Genomic DNA, 17,351 nt, shown 5'->3' on the forward strand with positions numbered 1-17,351 from the left:
AGCTGTTGTATAAAAGGAAATGATGACATATAATTTTAAGTTTTTAGCCTGAATTTTTTTTTTTTGCCTTTCATTTTTCTATTATTTTCCCACAGTAGTCCTTAAAGCTTAGAGGGGTACCTCACAGCTTAAGATAGGTTGCTGGATTTTATTTACTCTGTCCAAACTCCCTAGCTCAGCCCTAGTAAATTTCTAATTTGCAAGTTACTCCTTTGTGTCTGTAAAAATTGCCATTATCTGAGAGGTGGAAGGGCCATGGCAGAACTTGTGACAGGGAACCCTTTTTCCCTCCTTTACTAGAAGCTGTCTTTATTCACCCTAAGGGATCGTTTGGGAAGCTGTAATTTTTACTGCTCCTTTTCATCTGGTGGGGAGCCTCATCTGGCAAGTTTACTGTGTGGTTGCTGGTTGGAGTTTGAGGTGGATGAAGAAAGAAGCATTCACAGTGAAACTTGTGAAGATCTCTGGCTGGGGCTACACAGAGGGCTGGCTGCACAGCACATTTGTATTCACCGTGGATGCTGCTCTGAGCACTAGCCAGGCACTCCACACTATTAAAAAGAAAGTGCCTCACAAGAGCAAAGACTCCTTTTGCTTGTTTGGGGAGCTGCTAGAGGTCGCCTGGTTCAAACCGCACCCCCAGACAGGCCCCATTTTGAAGTTATAGACTTGAGGGAGGACTTCAACACCTGACATCGGCGTTTCTCCTTGAACTCATCCTGCACTTTATGAAAGTCAGCCTCCCGCTTCACACTGCGTCACCTTATGCTGCGTGGAAATGTGAATGAATGAATAAACAAGTAAATAATAACAACAAATAGTGGAAGGAATTGCTGTTTTGGGGGTTTCTCACCGCAGGGGGCGGGGAGCAGCGGGGCAAGGAAATCTCTAGAGACTTTTGTGCGGAAAGGGGAATAAACCTCCGCTGCAGCGCAGGGCGGGGGGAGGCTCTCGGGTGGCTTCTCGGAGCGCCAGGGGGGGATTCCACGGGTTATTTGGACACAGGGAACAGCAGCGAGAGAAAGCGCCCGCGTCCCAGCACGAGGCGGCGGGAGCAGCAGGAGGAGGAGGAAGAGGAGGAGGGGGGAGGCCCTTCCTCCCTGCCTGCGTCCCTCCCTCCGCCGCGGTACCTGCGCCGCGCGTCCACGTGAGCGCCACATCAGCGCCGCTCCGCGCCCTCCAAGTCAGCCCGCGGCCACTCGGGGGGCAGCCGCCGGCCGCACTCCCCCTTCCCTTCCCTGTTTCCTTCAGCCCCCGCTCCCCTCAGCGGCCCGGCCCGGCCCGGGGCTCAGGCGGCCCCGGCTCGGGAAGATGCTGCAGTCGCTGGCGGGCAGCTCCTGCGTGCGGCTGGTGGAGCAGCACCGCTCCGCCTGGTGCTTCGCGCTGCTGGTGCTGGGCTACCTGCTCTACCTGGTGTTCGGCGCCGTGGTCTTCTCATCGGTAGAGCTACCCTACGAAGACCTGCTGCGCCAGGAGCTGGGCAAGCTGAAGCAGCGCTTCCTGGAGGAGCACGCCTGCCTCTCGGAGCAGCAGCTGGAGCAGTTCCTGGTGCGGGTGCTGGAGGCCAGCAACTACGGCGTCTCGGTGCTCAGCAACGCCTCGGGAAACTGGAACTGGGACTTCACCTCCTCCCTCTTCTTCGCCAGCACCGTCCTCTCCACCACGGGTAAGGCAAAGGCGCTTCGCCCGCTGCCGGAGGCCTTCCGGGGAGGCCCGGACCCCCGAGGGCCCCGCGGCGGCGGCCGGGGCGGTGTGGGGCAGCCGGGGCTGCGGGCCGGGGCCGGGGGCCGGCGGCCCTGGGCGTGAGGGGGGCTCTGCAGGGAGCCCACTTCCCAAACTCTCCTGTGCCACAGGCGTGTTTTGTCAGGGTGCTTCACCCATCACTGACCCCCCGTGAATTCGGCGCCAAGAGCCAGGCTGCCCATTCCCTCACCCTGAAATCCTTGGCGGTCTCGAAAATCCGGCGAGATGCCCGGCTCTTTCTTTGAACTTTTAAATGCTTCTAGAGGTGACTCCTTTGCGTTCTCCTTTGGTGGTGGTTTTTGGTGTTTTTTTTTTTCCTGGCTGATTCTTTCCTGGGAGGGGATACACACACAGGGCTGGACGGGGATAGACTGCTAACCCGGTTATAATGAAGTTAAATTTCATTTTCATGTTTTACTGTCAATTTCCATTTAATATTTGCATATAAGTGATTGAAAGATAATGCCTCTTTTCTTCCAGATAGCAGTTTGTATTGGTGTTTTGAAAAACTCGAGGAAACGTTCCTCTGACCATAGTTTCTACAAACACTTATTTTTACAGTAGTTACATTTCACATACCATCACAGTGAACAGCCTTCTAAAGGATGAGTGCAGGCATTTGTGCTGGGAAGCTGGGTTCTGGTGATTTGAATGCAAGTCACTGACACAAATAATAAGGACTTGTCAAATAAGAAAAGCTTTAAAAAAATCACCCCAAAATTTGTCCAGCCAGAGAGGGCTTTGTGTCTTGGCGGTACATTGATATTGCTAAAAGATGCACTGTTTCTTTATTTTTTTTTCCTCCTTGCCCCCAAGTTAGCACTCTTTCTATAATGGGAAATTTAATCAGCTGATACTAATAATGACATTTAATAATTTGCTTACCTGTTCATAAGTTAGTGCTTCCTGAATGATCTCAAACAGGCAGTGCTTGTCCTATAAATAGTTGCCACTGAGCATACAGACTAGGGTTATAAGGAAGTTGTGTTTTTAAAAAATAGGGCAGGGTTATGGGTGTCCCCCCCCAACACCTCCCCTCCCCACTTCTAAATTACTAGAGTTTGTAAGAAGAGAGAAAGTTACACACTTAAAGCAGTTAAATGCTTTCAGTGAATAAATTTCCAAGCATTAATCAACATTATAGGAATACTGCTGATGAAAAAAGCATAGAACTGTGATAGTACTTCAGCACCCAAATTTTTTCTTTCGTTTTCTTTCAGTAAAGCTATAAAGCACTTAAAACTTAAGGAGCTGAACTGACCTGCTTTTTTCATCTCTAATCAGTTGTACTGTTAGGTACTATAAAATGTAAATTATTTTGTCCAAGAGCTATTTTTATATTCAAATAAGTTTTTCTGTAGTGTAGTAACTCACATTAAAATAATAATAATAAAAAAGGAATTAAAAAAGGTCCTACTTTTCTTTTAAAGGACTCAGTCAAAAAAAGTTCACAGTTGGAACAGGGGGGCTGGGTCTGAGTTGGTAACACCTTACCACTTCCTGCTGATGCACAGCTAAGGATGTTTGGCTTGAGTAGTACTGCTCAGGCAGGGATATCTCTTTCCCACTGCATGTCTGCTGAAGGGCAAGGCATAAGCTGGCCCTGCATGTTTAGCTGGCTTGATCATAGAGGCCTTGCCAGGGAAGAAGACTCAACGTACCAGTGTCCAAATGGAAAACCTTTTAGAACATGCCACTTACGTGGCATGTGTGCAGAAAACTCAGAGGTCTGACATGCATGAGGTGAGTTTTGTTATTTCTGTGAGCTTCATAAACTGAGGTCATCCAGTCATCACTGATGTGGTAGACTAGGCATCAAGTGGTGGTACTTCCTTCTGTGTCTGATAGTCCTTTGACTTGGGCCCTTTTTAACCAAATCCATCTGTTTCTTGTTTTATGCAGTGACCTTCAGCTGCTCTTAATCCCTATTTAATATAAATTAGAGTTTGTGCAAGTAGACAAGTATAAATCCAGACCAGTACAGTACCTCCAATGCTTGTTCAAGTTCTCCCCAGAGCACAGGTATTTCTGGTGAGGTGCATTTTTTCCCCTCAATTGACTCTGCACCTGTGCAAGAAATCTTTCAAGTCTCTTGAAATGGTCATTAAAAGCGATGACAAGCACAAGAACCCGATTGGCCACCTCAAACAGTTGTTCAGAAGTGCTTGAACATTGAAAATATGCTGTATTGTTGTAAAGTGTACACCTGAAATGCCCTCCCTTTTCCAAGTACAGTAAGGGCAAAAGCAGAAAAGAGAACCCTGCTACTGGTGGTGCCAGCTGAGGGTTGTTTCTGTGTGTAATTGAAATTCCAGGGAGCAGCTGGATGCTCCGTATGTTCAGCTGACTCTATTTGTCTCTCATATGTAAATAAATGCACACCTACCCCTTGTACAGATGACAAGGCTTCTTTCATAGCCTTTCAGTTTTCTATATAAAGCATGTGGGGAAGTGTTTAAATTTGGCAACCCTGACTTTTCTTCTTGTTCCCTCCTGTCCTTATTATAGTCTTTGGGTTCTTACTCACTAGAGAAAATCTATGAAGAAAATGATAAAGCCAGTTACGAATTAAAAAAAAAATCTTAAAGGAGATTGCAGAATAAGGCAAATTGCTACTTGAAAGCAATTAATATTGCTGTGCACATGGGCTGTCACAGGACTGTCACAAGCTGCCTGAAGGACGGGCAAGCAAAGGGCAGTGAAATGGACTGGTGGTGAGGCTTCAGCAGATTGTAGCAGTGACAGGTAGCAAGTTTGTCTTCTGACTTTATTCCTCCCTATGCAACTTAAGCAGTTGTGCAGAATGCCATATGAGCAATGTGTAAGGTGAAGCACTTTGGTCATTAATAATTGACAACTAAACACTAAGAATATACAGTTGTGTGCATTTAAGTAGTATCTGCCTTGGAAATGCCCTGTAATTAATACCTGACACACATCTATGGTCTGCTTGTCTCAGTGCTAGATGCCATCAAATCATTATGCTGAAGCAGTTCTTTCTGGTTGGCTTTGTTGTGGTGCCATCTGTACTAAAGTCTTTTATTTCTAACAATAAAAATGAAGTAATTTTTTGTGCTCACCCTTGCAGGTGGTGTTTTCACTCATCTTGGTGTGCTGTCAGTGTCTAACATCTTATCCCATATTGGTACAATATGGAAATACTGCATTACACGAGTTGTAAGCAGAATGAAGCAACCAAGGAAATTGATACTGGTTGTGTTGACAGATATGAAAAGTACACTGACTTCTGCTTGTTGAAGGAAAGTAGGGAGGGAAAGGAGCTGCCAGTTTAGGAACTTGGGGCCTGTAGTTTTATGTTTGTTTCTGGAAAGAGTCTTCTCAGTGCAAGGATATTCCATGGCATTTTATACAAACGGGCTGTAAGACTTAATCTGACTGTCCAGCTTTGAGTATTTTTGCCTTCATCTGCAAGCCTTGCCACCTACAAGTATGGCTGGAGGTTTTATATAACATTGAGACACCAGAGGGATGCTGAGGAACAGCTGCTTTGTATCCTTCTCTGCTGTGATAGGGTTGGCAAGATACCCATTAGAAGGAAGTGAGGATAGCCTGGTCCTGATGTAGGGATTTGCAGAGGAAAGGTGAGAAGTTGCCTCTTCTACGATGGCAACACATGCTTTAAATTTTTTGATTGAGGTCAGCTGACCTGTCGTTTGAACCACAGGAGTTAAGGTAGTGAGAGAGGGGAGGATTGTCTATATTCAACCACTTCTGAAGCCTGTAACATGATTGTCTGCAAAGTGGCTTGTGAAAGCAGCGTTTTCTCCGGAATTCAGCCTGTACCAATCTCATTGTTGGTGCTGAGCATGGGTGTATTGTGCTGCATTCAGAGACCATCACCCAAGATCCACAATGGGCTGAATTTGGGGTTCTGCTCGCTGTATTTTGAATGGAGTAAGGAGCAGTAGTAATTCAGTAATTGCAGATAAATGCTGACAGAGGCTGCTACTTTGAAAGCAGTTGTTTGGTTGAAGGGCTAGTAAAGATACAATATGGCTTTCAGGAAAAGTTTTGCATTCAAGTTATTTAACTGCCAAGCTGTATGAGGAGTTAATGCATCTATAATTTGATTTATAAGGGTGTTCTCTGTTGGATCTGACTCTCATAAGCATTGCTACTGATGACTTGCAAGAGAAACTAAACTATGCCTTTATTTATGACAAGTAGAGCAGGATGTGAGGTTGTGATGTACTGCAAAAGAAAGTGCATTCTGTATGAAGAGACCAGGGAAAGAGAAGCATGCAGTCTGCATAATTTTCTTCATGTTCTTCTCACAAGTGCTTGATTTTCTTGCCTTTCTTCTCCCTCAGGGGAACAGGCCCCACATCCAGTGCATATTTAGTGTGCATTACAGATCTGAACAAATCCATAGAAGATGAGTGGAGGCCATGAAAGCATCACAATGGAGCATTACAAAGACAGCATAAGGTTTGTAGGCTCTTACAGTAGAGACCTCAGGTGGAAGAAACTACTGGGATCTCTCAAACCTGTATAGAAAGATGTGAATATAACTTAAGGTAATAAATAATAAATAAGAGGACAGTTTACAGAGGCTTTAGGGAAAACAAGGTTTTCTGTCCCATGCTTGAATTCAATGTAAAATGCTTATGTTATTTTTGCTGCTGTCAGAATATGTGGGCTGTGTCCCTGGTGATGCCTGTATTATCTCATTAATACACACCAAATAAATGTGTTTCATAATTCATACCAAATGTCTGTCTAGAGACCTGACATAAGAGTCTCTGTTGCCTCTTATCTGAAAATATACAAACTTGGTGATGGATTAAACTCAGATCTGTCTCACTGGTAGTCACCCCTGACTCCAGCAGAACACTGAAGCTTCATTGTGCTGTTGCTCTGACTGCAGCACTCATAGATTATTTAAATTGTTGTGATGAATTGCAGCTATTCACCAGGGTAAGGATGCCAAACTTTGGGAACTTTGTTTTTCTTTTAAGAGTTGTCTGTTATGTGGAAATAACATCTACAGGAAAAGGTAATTTGCTGGGGATGATCTCGGAAGCAAAGGGAGGTTGTGCTGTGCTCTGCAACAGAGTGGTTTTTATACAGGAGACATTCTAAGAGCAAAGGTAGGTTGAGAAAGATGCCAGAGGAAAAGGATTACATTCAATAAGCTAACTGTTTGGATCTGAAGCCAAGTGGTTGAAGCCTACAAGGTTTTCTGGGACAAGGTAATCACAGCTACTGGCCCCAAGGCCTCCAGATCAATAGACTGTCCTGGAACCAGGCATCCTACCTCTTGCATTAAGTGCTATAAACACAAAGTCAAAGAGTCATTTTGTCTGCCTGTGTGTCTGCTTTCTTCTCAAGGGAAGTTCCTTCATTCTATACCCATGGAGCAGTTCCAGATTTGCTGCTGTCATATTTTAGTCTGGCCCCAGGGTCAAGATGCTGTCTCCTGGGATGTGGGAGATTTCAGTTGAGTTAGGCATAATGTTATTCTCAGTACAAGGATTTGAACTAGGGTTTTCTAGAACTCCTTAGGAAGAGGAGACAAAAAGACCACCATCTAGGAAAGTTGTGGAAGTTGAGTATGTATGGAGTCATTCTGAGAAAACAGCTTGGATGCTTCTGGTATCTCTGCCTTACAACACAAAATAATGGGAAAGTTCAATGAAATAGTAAAAAAGAAAAAAAAATCACATTTACAACAAGAAAAGAGGGACTTGACAACTTAAAAAGCCCAAGCAAACTGAAAAAACCCCTGAAAACACAACACCAAGCAAACCTACCAAAATACACATTCCAAAAATGTGTGATCTGAATATCTCCAAAACCCCTGTATTTTGTCAAAATCCATGTTAATAAACATTTTTGAGAAAGGCATTAGGTTCTGGACTTCAGGACAAAAGGCACTCAGTTACCAGAGATGAGTAACAGAGATCAGCCAGCAGATTGGACACGTTATCTCTTGTATGCCCAGGACAAAGGTCTTGTTTTCTTCTACTGCAGTAAGCAGTGGCAGAGAGGAAATCTGGGTCTCTCCCTGTCTTGTTTTCCAGGCAGGGTGGTAGTTCCTGGTTTCTTACGGGGCTAGAGCAGTCAGCTAAGCCAAAAATCCTGCTTGTGCTTGCTGAAACAAAGGGCGTTGAGTCACTCTAAACCAATATTTGGCCTTCTTTACAGGCCAGTGAGTAAGAAAAACATCTCCTGACAGAAACTGGGGAAGCCATGGATTACCAAGACTGTATTATTGTATTACCAGCACTGCTAGCTGCTGATGGGTGAAATGTCTTTCTTACACACTCTGTCCTCACTTCTGTATCCTCCAATTCCTCTTGCCTTGCTAAATTGCCAATGATGAGGAGCCCCACCAGCAGCTCTCAGCAGGTGAAGGACTGCAACTGCTGCGTCTGTAGTCCTTCTGTGTTTGGCCTAGGGTCATTCCTCCTGCGCTGAAACACAAGCAGTTGAAAGCAAGAGTCATCTCCTGCAAAATTGCCTTTCATTAAACATTTTCTATGTTTCAACCCTTTTGTAAAGCTGGAATTCGTATTATTATTCTACCGACATCTCCAAATCAAGTCCTAAGTTAAAAGTCACGTATACTTTCAGAGCAGGATTTCTAAAACTTAACAACCAAATCCTGCAGTTCCTGGCCATTACTTGGTAGGATTTTCACTTTTATCTGAATATAATTTTTTAAAGGTCTTTTAAACCTGTTATTTCTCCTGTTTTCATTTATTTGTTGGTTTTGGTTCTTCCCTTGTTTCACTTTGGCCCACTGCATCATCATTTTAAGAATCTGTGGAGTTTTTTAAATAGAGTAACATCATATCTATGGACTAATGTCTATTTTAGTCACTGCTCCTGGTTAATTATAAAGTAGGTTACAAGCTACTAAACCGGATGAAGACAAGAGTATTTCTTGCCCTGTGAAGAAGTAGAAGTTTAGCATTTTGAGGAAAAATTAAGATTCCTATGAGAGTTTTGATGCCTTCAGGATTCAAGAAAAGTAATAAAAAGTTTCTTGGGAATTGGCTACCTAAATACCTACTGCCTCTCTGGGTCTAACCTCAGCTGCTTGAGAGTTAGGATATTTGTACGGAATTCAACTGATGACCTACAGTAGTTACTGATGGTGACCCAGAAGGTCTAGGAGAAATGTACCAGCCATCTTTTTCATGAAAGAACCTGCCTAAACCTTATACAGATTGTTTTTTATGAGGTCAAAACAGCAATGTGGTTCTGGTTAAGAGCAGCACTAAAAGGAATCAATGGAGCAGAGCTTTTCAAGTGGCTGTGCTTCGCAAAAGTATCCGAGTGCCTCTTGGAAGAACATATGGATTGGAAAGGAAAAGATACACATTCATCTCTGAAAACAGAATGTACCAGCGTCCTTGTAGGAAAAGCACATATGAATCCAAGTGGTACACCAGCTGTCACCAGACTCCAAACATTTACTAACTGAGTATTACCACGGTCTGTACTCCAAACTGATTCTGTGCCAGTCACTGCAGCAGCTTTGGAAGTTATCACATCATCTTTGAGGAACCAGGGAAATGCCAGTTGCAGGTTGGGCTGGGAAACAGGTTTTGCCAGTGGAGCAAGCTGGCCCAGTAGTCTTCCAAGTACCCTTTGCTTGTGTGTGAGAAATTGAGACTGTGCCCTGTGACAAAGTTGCATACTATTTAATGCTAGAAACTTTACAGCAGAACTCCATTTTTCTCCTGCAAATTGTGAGTCCAGACTGTTATGATAACAGCAAGTAGAGGCTTTCTGCCTCTAACCGCAAATTGAAAACTTCTGGCCTGACCAGAATCTCTGTATAGAATGTTTTCAAGCGTAATTTAATATCATTGCAAGTGCAGCATTGGTGCTATGAGAATGGGGTTTTGTCATATATTTTGTTCCTCATGCATTTCATGTCTGAAACATTGAGGTTTTTTTCTGAATATGCTTAAAATAGCTCAAAATTAAATGAAAAGGCTAAAATGAATTTCATTTTCCTTGCAGTATGAGTACCTCCTTCTGTGTCTTTCAACTATTTAAACACTGTTTAATTGACTCAGCTGAATAACCTTAAATTCTTTAACAGTAGCTTCTTCACAGAAGGTTTCTAAGACTAGACATATAAGTGGGTTTAAGGTAAAAGAGAGACCAACCAGAATTAGATACTGAAATATAAGGTTAAGACACATCATTGCTCATGTTTGTTTTTTTTTTTTCCCAATAAGCAGGATGAGAGATGAATTTAGTTATAGAGGCCCCATCTCTGGAAATGTTCAAGGCCAGGTTTGGATGGGGCCCTGAGCAACCTGCTCTAGTGAAAGGTGTCCTGCTCATGGCAGGGGGGGTTGGAGCAAGATGATCTTTAAGGTCCCTTCCAACCCAAACCATTCTATGATTCTATGAAATGCGTACTAAAACTATAATTATTTCCACGTATGAGAAGATTTCTCAGCATTAAGAGGCAAAAGTAATCCTTCAGAAAATCTCAAATGATGCAGCACTGACTGGAATGGGACTTAGGTATGATTTTATTTTAAAGCCTGTATTGAATTTTCTCTTATGTGACACTTGGTCTTCTACTTTCTTTGATATTTTAAAACTATGTGGCACACTATGAACACCTGTTTTGCTCAGTTGAGTGATTGGCAGCCTCAGACATTGCAACATGCAGTACTAGTGCCAAAGTCCAGAAGCAAGTTAGAGTAGGTATCCTCTTTTGCTTACAATATAGTTTGAAAAGGAGATGTTACTTCAGAGTCACCAAATGCAAACACAAGGCAAAAATCTGATTTGACCTCTTCCCTGATAGACTGAGACTCTACTGTATGTGGCTTTAAAGTGGAAAAAACCTCATGTTCAGAAAGTAGCAATGTATCCAGAGATCTGCTAAAAATTAGTTTGGATGTTTAACTCCTGGGGACTTCATTATAGAAGTCCAAACATCTCTCTCCACAGAAAGGGGAAAAAAGCCTTAAAAATTGATCGTTTTATTTAATATGGTAAGGCCTTGGAATCTCTGCTTTGTATGTTAGTCAAAGTAGCTATTTTCCCAGCCATATGCTGTACAAGAATTGCATAGACCTTTTCCTTTGAAGCCTACAGCCTAAAGGAAATGAGAAAACGGTAAAGCAAACCAAAGAACTTCTATCTCTTGTAGAGTTTTGGAAGCTCTAGGCTGTATGGTTTACTAATGGACAATTAAATTTTAAACACTTCACAGCAGGTCTTGTTACTTATATGTTATATAGGTTGATGGTTGACTTGGTGATCTTGGAGAGTTTTTCCAACTTTAACAGTTCTATGATCATTTCATCTAGTCATTTCCATGGCTGTGTTTTGGTTAGTGTTGGGATGCTGACTGAGCAGTATAGCAAATGGACAGGGCTCAAAGAAGTATAATTGTGTTATTATTTGAAAATGCCAGCTACTGTAAACTCTTAATTGGTGCACAGAAATTAACACAAAATTCTGTAAATCATTTGAGTGATTAGTACTTAGGAATGAATTTCTTTAATGTGAGGATTGTTTAATTTACCTCTGTGCATTTACACATCTGTTGAGAAATCTAGGACTTCAGTTAGGCTCCTGGTCCACTGCTGCAACTCTGGTTGGGTATTCAAGGAACTGTGGACACTACAGGATGCAGCACTGTGTGAATCAACAATTCATGTTGATAAGGAAAAAAACTAAATCCAAGACTAATCTCAGACCTTAGATTTAGGCCTCAGTGTTATGTATTTACATTCTGCCTACCTATAGTGGAAAGATTAGTCTTTAATTTTCAGTTGTATCTTTTAGTGCAGCTCTATGTAGTCAGTGAAGCCACCTGAATGTTCAGGTCAGGTTTTCTAGCTGCCACCTGAGAGTATTTTGTATGCTGCTTCTAGGAAAATGTCATTTATCCTAGGAGTTATTGTTAGCCGTGAATCTCAGTCAAAGCAAACGATGGAAGCTCACTCAATATCTCAAACAGAAGTTTGAAATCCTGGTTTTAACCTTGCATTACACCACGTCCTTAGATGTCATGAGAAAGATGGTGATAATCTTTCACATTTCTGGATAATGTTTTATCAGTGGATCTTGAAGCATGTGCATACCAGAAACTGCTTTGCTGATTAGTGCACCACTGTTATGTTCTGTATCTTGAGAGATCAGTGACATTTCTGTATGTATTTTGCTAAAGGATAAGCTAAGACAAAGGAAAAACAATTGTGAAAGACCACGTATGAGCCATTAGTATGGTTGAGAATAGGAACTTGTGTGTTTTGTCTTGCAGTTCTCCATTTCCGCTGCTAGGCTGTGTTCCCATACAGTAAGCTGATCTCCCATCCTGTGGATGCACTTCAGCAGGCTTTTATTTTCTTGCATTTGATGTTCTTTCTTCTTTTCCTTTAGTAATAGTTTTTCTGCTCAGTAATATTAGAGGAAATCACAGCTACTTGAACAGAGTTTTACAGAAGCCACATCAAAGTGTGCAATGCACATTTCTGTATCTTTACTTCGGTGGAGAATCCAGAAATGTTGCCTCTCCCTTCTAGGGAATTGTTCAGCTGTGTACTATGTGTAGAAAACACACTAAACACCAGATAATGCTGCCCACATAACTGATCAAATGCCTGAGTAGCCTGTGTGAGAAGGTGGCAGCATTTTCTCTGCTTTAGCATGCTGGATGCCTCTCTTTACTTAGCAAAAGATTTGCTCAGGGTGTTGTAAAACAAAATGGGCTGAGCCTACCTAACAGCTTTGCCAGTGGTAGGAAGATGTTTTGGATCCCTGATTCTCATCCTAGGGTCCAGCCCTGTGCTAGGTCTGTGGCCAACAGGACCACAACAGTAGGCCAAGTCAGTTTATTAGACTGGAAGGAGCATATTCTCTTCCTGCTGGATTAGTTTGCCCTGAGTTACTATATTTGAGCAAACTGCAACCAATACAAGAAGGGGCAGAACCAACAGCAACCTTTTTCCTAGCAGTTACCCTGGGATTGATCAGGCATTTCATGTAGCTATGTGGTAGAAGCACAGAAAGAATCGAAAAAGCACAGCCAAATCAACAAGAGGTATAAGAAAGGAGCTGGTAACCTAAGAAAGTGTATCCTGTACTGATAATTTATCTGACAATTGATGGCTATCCCTTGTAAAGGAGCATTATTTCACACTGGATTAAAATGTCAGATAGCAAAGCTGAAAGAGTTTTAACTGGACTCCTTTTTGTTAATTCAGATGCCATCATTAAAATATTTCTTTCCGGTGTATTTCAGGTCTGCATATCTTGAGGAGAGCTTCATTTTTTCCTGCTGGGTAACTACTGTCATGTGGTAAATTGCATTGTCTTAGGAGTTAGTAAGGAAGTAATGCAGTCATACCATTGTACCCAGTTTACAAATTCTTATCATTGACAATTACAAGAAACTGGATGTGTTGATGGGACCAAACACTTGCAAAGAAATCTGTCCCTTGTAAAGATGTGTTAACTATCAGTTTACTCATTGCTGCTCAGGCTCTTCAGTGCTAGGTCTTTCTTTTGGAATTACCAATAATTTTACATTCCCCTCCCCTTTATGCTGAGGTATGAGGCGTGCCATGTACAGCACACTGGTTTCCTTACAGAGTCACAGGTTGTGTCAGTCCAGCCTTTCCCATGTTGGTCACTGTTTGCAAATGCAAGTGCTGGCAGGAGGGTGCTGAACATGAAACCTTCAGCACAGAGGATGGCTAAGCATTTCTGATATGTGTGCTACCTTACTGGAAAAGGATTTAAGGACACGGGTCTCAAAATCTTTGGTCGGTGTTGATGGTCTTTGACTGACTTGGTGAGTCCAGAGTTGTGATTGGGCAACTGGAGTATTTTTTGATGAATTGCCATACTGATTTAATGTTGCCTGCTTTCATTGTATGCACACCTATCTTACTCTGGCCCTGAGAGGTTAGAATGTATTCCCACTAGGAAAGTCATCCTATAGTTGTAAGAATTTTTGGAATCATCAACTATCCCACCAAGAGGAATTTTTGTAGCAAAGTGAAGTGCATTGTTTTAAAACAAATTGCCATTAGTCTAAACAGACAATACAGGTTTTGAAAACCACAGAGCATTTAAGTTGCTCTGTCTGTGTCTTTACATTGCTGGCTAAATGTCTTGTGTATGTAGTTTACCTTTCTAAATGCTACATTCTTGTTTATTTCTAAATAACTTCTAGATAAGCAAAAACCTCTACATTTCATCTGCTTGTGAACATAAATCGTATGTGCAACCACAGTTCTTTTCCTTTCCCTTTATTTAGTGATAGGACATACAGAGCTGTGATTATCCCATTTGTCCTTATTCCAGTGTAACTAATCAAATTTGTGTTTCCCACGATTATTGTTTGCTATGTGGGATGTCTTAAAGATGTAAGTAATTGAATAAGACTAGTGTATCTATAAAATCTGTTTATGGTTCAGTTAACTAGTTCTCACAACAGTTGAAGTATTTCCCCACTGAGTTTCACAAATTTGTGTTCTATTTCGAGCTTGAAATAGTGAATATATTCAGCTTGACTGTATTCAGACATGAGAGTATCATCAAGCATCATATTTAGGACTGTAATTTAGAGTTTTGAATAAGTTATCTCATCTGAAAAAGTATCTCACTTTGGTCCTTAAATAAGTATTGTCTCATAATTTATTATTCCAGATGGAACATGCTTGCATGAAAGTGGAGTGTGATGCATTTCAGTTCTGTGTGTTATTAGTTGCTTTAGTGATTTTTTTTCCTATTTGTGTTAAATTGTTTTGCTTCTATTTGGCGTTATGTGTTGTTAAAATCTTTATGTTTCTGAGAAATAGCTATTGAAACAGAAGATAGTAAAAGGATTTATCCACATTCAAGTACATTATGGTGACTGACTTATATATGAAATATTGAAATATCTTACAAAAATAGGCAAGAACTATGTGTCTTTCTCTGTCAAACAAGGGAGTTGATGCTTGTAATTTCCCTGAGTTCCAGATGTCAAATCAATAACAAGATTAGAAGTAAATATTCCTATTCCCCTGCTGCATCTAGTAGATAACACTTTCTTCCACATGAAGTTGCATTTTAATGCAAAGATGCTGCTTACAGATTTGATTTTAACTCCAAAGCATGAAATGGCCTAATTTTTTAATGTTGTGTGATACTTCCTTACTGCCCACAATACAAGTTTCCTTCACTGTTTCATGCTCCGTAATTTCTGATTGTGCAATAAAGCAATCTTTGTTTCAAAGTGGAGGTGGAGAGCCTCCTAATTTGCAGCTGGTTGTTTCTTTTTATTTCCAGATGGTAGGAAGAAAAATTGTGGCTCATTTCAATGCGAGAAATTAAGTTTGCAAGACTAGATAGGTATTCTTCAGTAACTGGAAATGTGATTAAAACACTGCAGTAAGTGCCACTGCAACACATTCAAAGCTTTTGACACATCCCAGGGTGCATTTGGGATGGTAACAGGTGTGAATTATAAATTTTTAGAAATCTCTTTTCTAGTGAACTGTACCAGTCTTCAAGCAGAGCACTACAGTGCACAGGTGCTGGGTTCAGCAGTAGCACCTGGCACATCCCTGCGGTACACCATGCATACACAAGGTCTTTCAAGTGGTAGAAAGTTGACATAATTGATAGAACTTGAAAACCTGTAACATTAAAATTAGAGGGGCTGTGGAAAGACAAAGTTGCAGCATGGAATGAATCTGTGGTTCCAGACCTTTTCTGTAAAAAGAAAGATCCATCTTCTCTCAGTCTGTTCAGAAAGTGTGTGTCCTCTGAACTTCACTGCCATTTAGATGCTAAATGTGTCTTAGCTGCTAAAAGGAATTTTTCCATAGGTGCAGACTTCTGGAATTACAGACAAAATCTGGATGTGTAAAATCTATTGTGTGAGATATACCACTTCTATGCTGCAGTCAAGGTGAAATCCTCATAGTGTTGTTTTACTGAATCAACATGAGAAATGAGAAGATCAATATCGTGGACAAGCTGCTGGCTAAGTCTAATCATTAATGACATTTTACCTCTGCCAAAACATTGTCCATGTTAAGTTCTTTTTGTCCTACTTTGAATATTTCAGGATGTGAACCTCAGGAAGAACTGTGAAAAGGCTTGTACTCTGCCCTGGTTTCAGCTGGGATAGAGTTCATTTTCTCCTTAGCAGCTGGTACAGTGCTCTGTTCTGTATTGACTATGGGAGGAAGGTTGATAACACACTGAAATTTTAGTTGTTGCTCAGTAGTGCTTACCCCAAGTCAAGGACTTTTCAGTTTCCCATGATCTGCCAGGGAGCAGGTGCGCAAGAAGCTGTGAGGGCTCATGGCCAGGGCACCTGACCTAAACTGTCCAAAGGGATATTCCATACCATAGAACATCATGCCCGGTGTATGAAGTGGGGGAAGTTGGCTGGTAGAGACCAATTGCTGCATGGGGATGGCAGGGACATCAGCCAGCAGGTGATGAGCAATTGTGTGTGCTTCTTTGGTCTGTCTTGGCTTTTATTCCTTTCATTCTCCTTTTCATTATAATTATTGTCATTATTATATTATTATTGTATTTCGCTTTGTTTCAATCGCTAAAATTTATTATCTCAACCCATAAGTTTTACTTTTTGTTCCTAATTCTCCTCCCCACCATGAGGGAGGAGCGAGCAAACAGCTGTATGGTACCTAGCTGCCTCCTGGGATTAAACCACAACAACCCTTTTCAATACCTTGAAGTTGGTATTGAAGTTCTTAGGAAGGTTTTTCAAGAACTTGTTTCTTTGACTGCTTGTCAATCTTGATGATCAGTGGCTTTGAAAATCCATTAATATGGGAATGCTGCTGCACACACATATCTGAACATTCCAGTGCAAAAATCTCATCTTGTTTTCTAATGTTTCAGAGGACTACAAGTTAAACTTTCCTAATAAAACTCACTCACATTTCTCTTTTAGCAAATACAAGTTTCTGAGACTTAGGTAGTTTGTTCTATTAGGACACCTTAATAATAAAGTAGTCTGTTGGAGCCCCTACTGTGATACAGATTTTTGACCATCTGTTGCCTAGCAGGCAAGTAAACCAATAAAAGAATAATTGGAATTTTCCTGGCTGGATTCTCAGAGTAGCCCTCAGGAAGTCTCACCTTGCTTTTGACCTGTTGGTTGAGTTTTATTCAATTTTGTAATTTTTACTTCTTTCTCCATTGGAAAATGAATCTGAGATAACAGAATTGTTGAAACAAGATAAGAGTTTGTTTATTTATGCTAAATCTTTGCTAGAGGCAGATCTAAAGATGTGATGTTTGTGTTTTGGATAGGTATTTCTAGAAATGTGCTGTTATTAAGAGTTCTCTGGTAGCCCAACACCAGATGGATCCTGGTTGGATTGCAACTAAACCCTTACAGGATCTTAAATCCAGGATGACACTAAGAGGAACCAATTTCCAGTATAAAGATTCTGAGCTTTAAAAAAAGGAAAAGTGCTGTTAGCTTAAAAAAAAAAAAAAAAAAGAAAAGAAGAAACACAAACCCAAATGGCAAACCTGGAAATTCATGCATACCTCTTGACTATCATCCGTGATAGAAGTAAAGCCTGAATGCTTTGGCACAGAGGTTTAGCAGACCTCTGCCTGCT

At 41.4% G+C, this 17,351-nt stretch overlaps 1 protein-coding gene across 1 annotated transcript in view; it reads left to right on the top strand.

The window, feature by feature from the left end:
* Nucleotides 1–1,150: 1,150 nt before the first annotated feature.
* Nucleotides 1,151–17,351, top strand: part of KCNK1 (potassium two pore domain channel subfamily K member 1) — a 31,566-nt gene continuing 15,365 nt past the window's right edge. Inside the window, exon 1 of the mRNA XM_066546774.1 lies at nt 1,151–1,666. Coding sequence (XP_066402871.1) covers nt 1,312–1,666 — 355 coding nt within the window. The 5' untranslated portion in view covers nt 1,151–1,311. The remainder of the gene's footprint in view (nt 1,667–17,351) is intronic.

Source organism: Molothrus aeneus, chromosome 3 (assembly GCF_037042795.1).
Source record: "Molothrus aeneus isolate 106 chromosome 3, BPBGC_Maene_1.0, whole genome shotgun sequence".
Lineage (NCBI taxonomy): Eukaryota > Metazoa > Chordata > Aves > Passeriformes > Icteridae > Molothrus > Molothrus aeneus.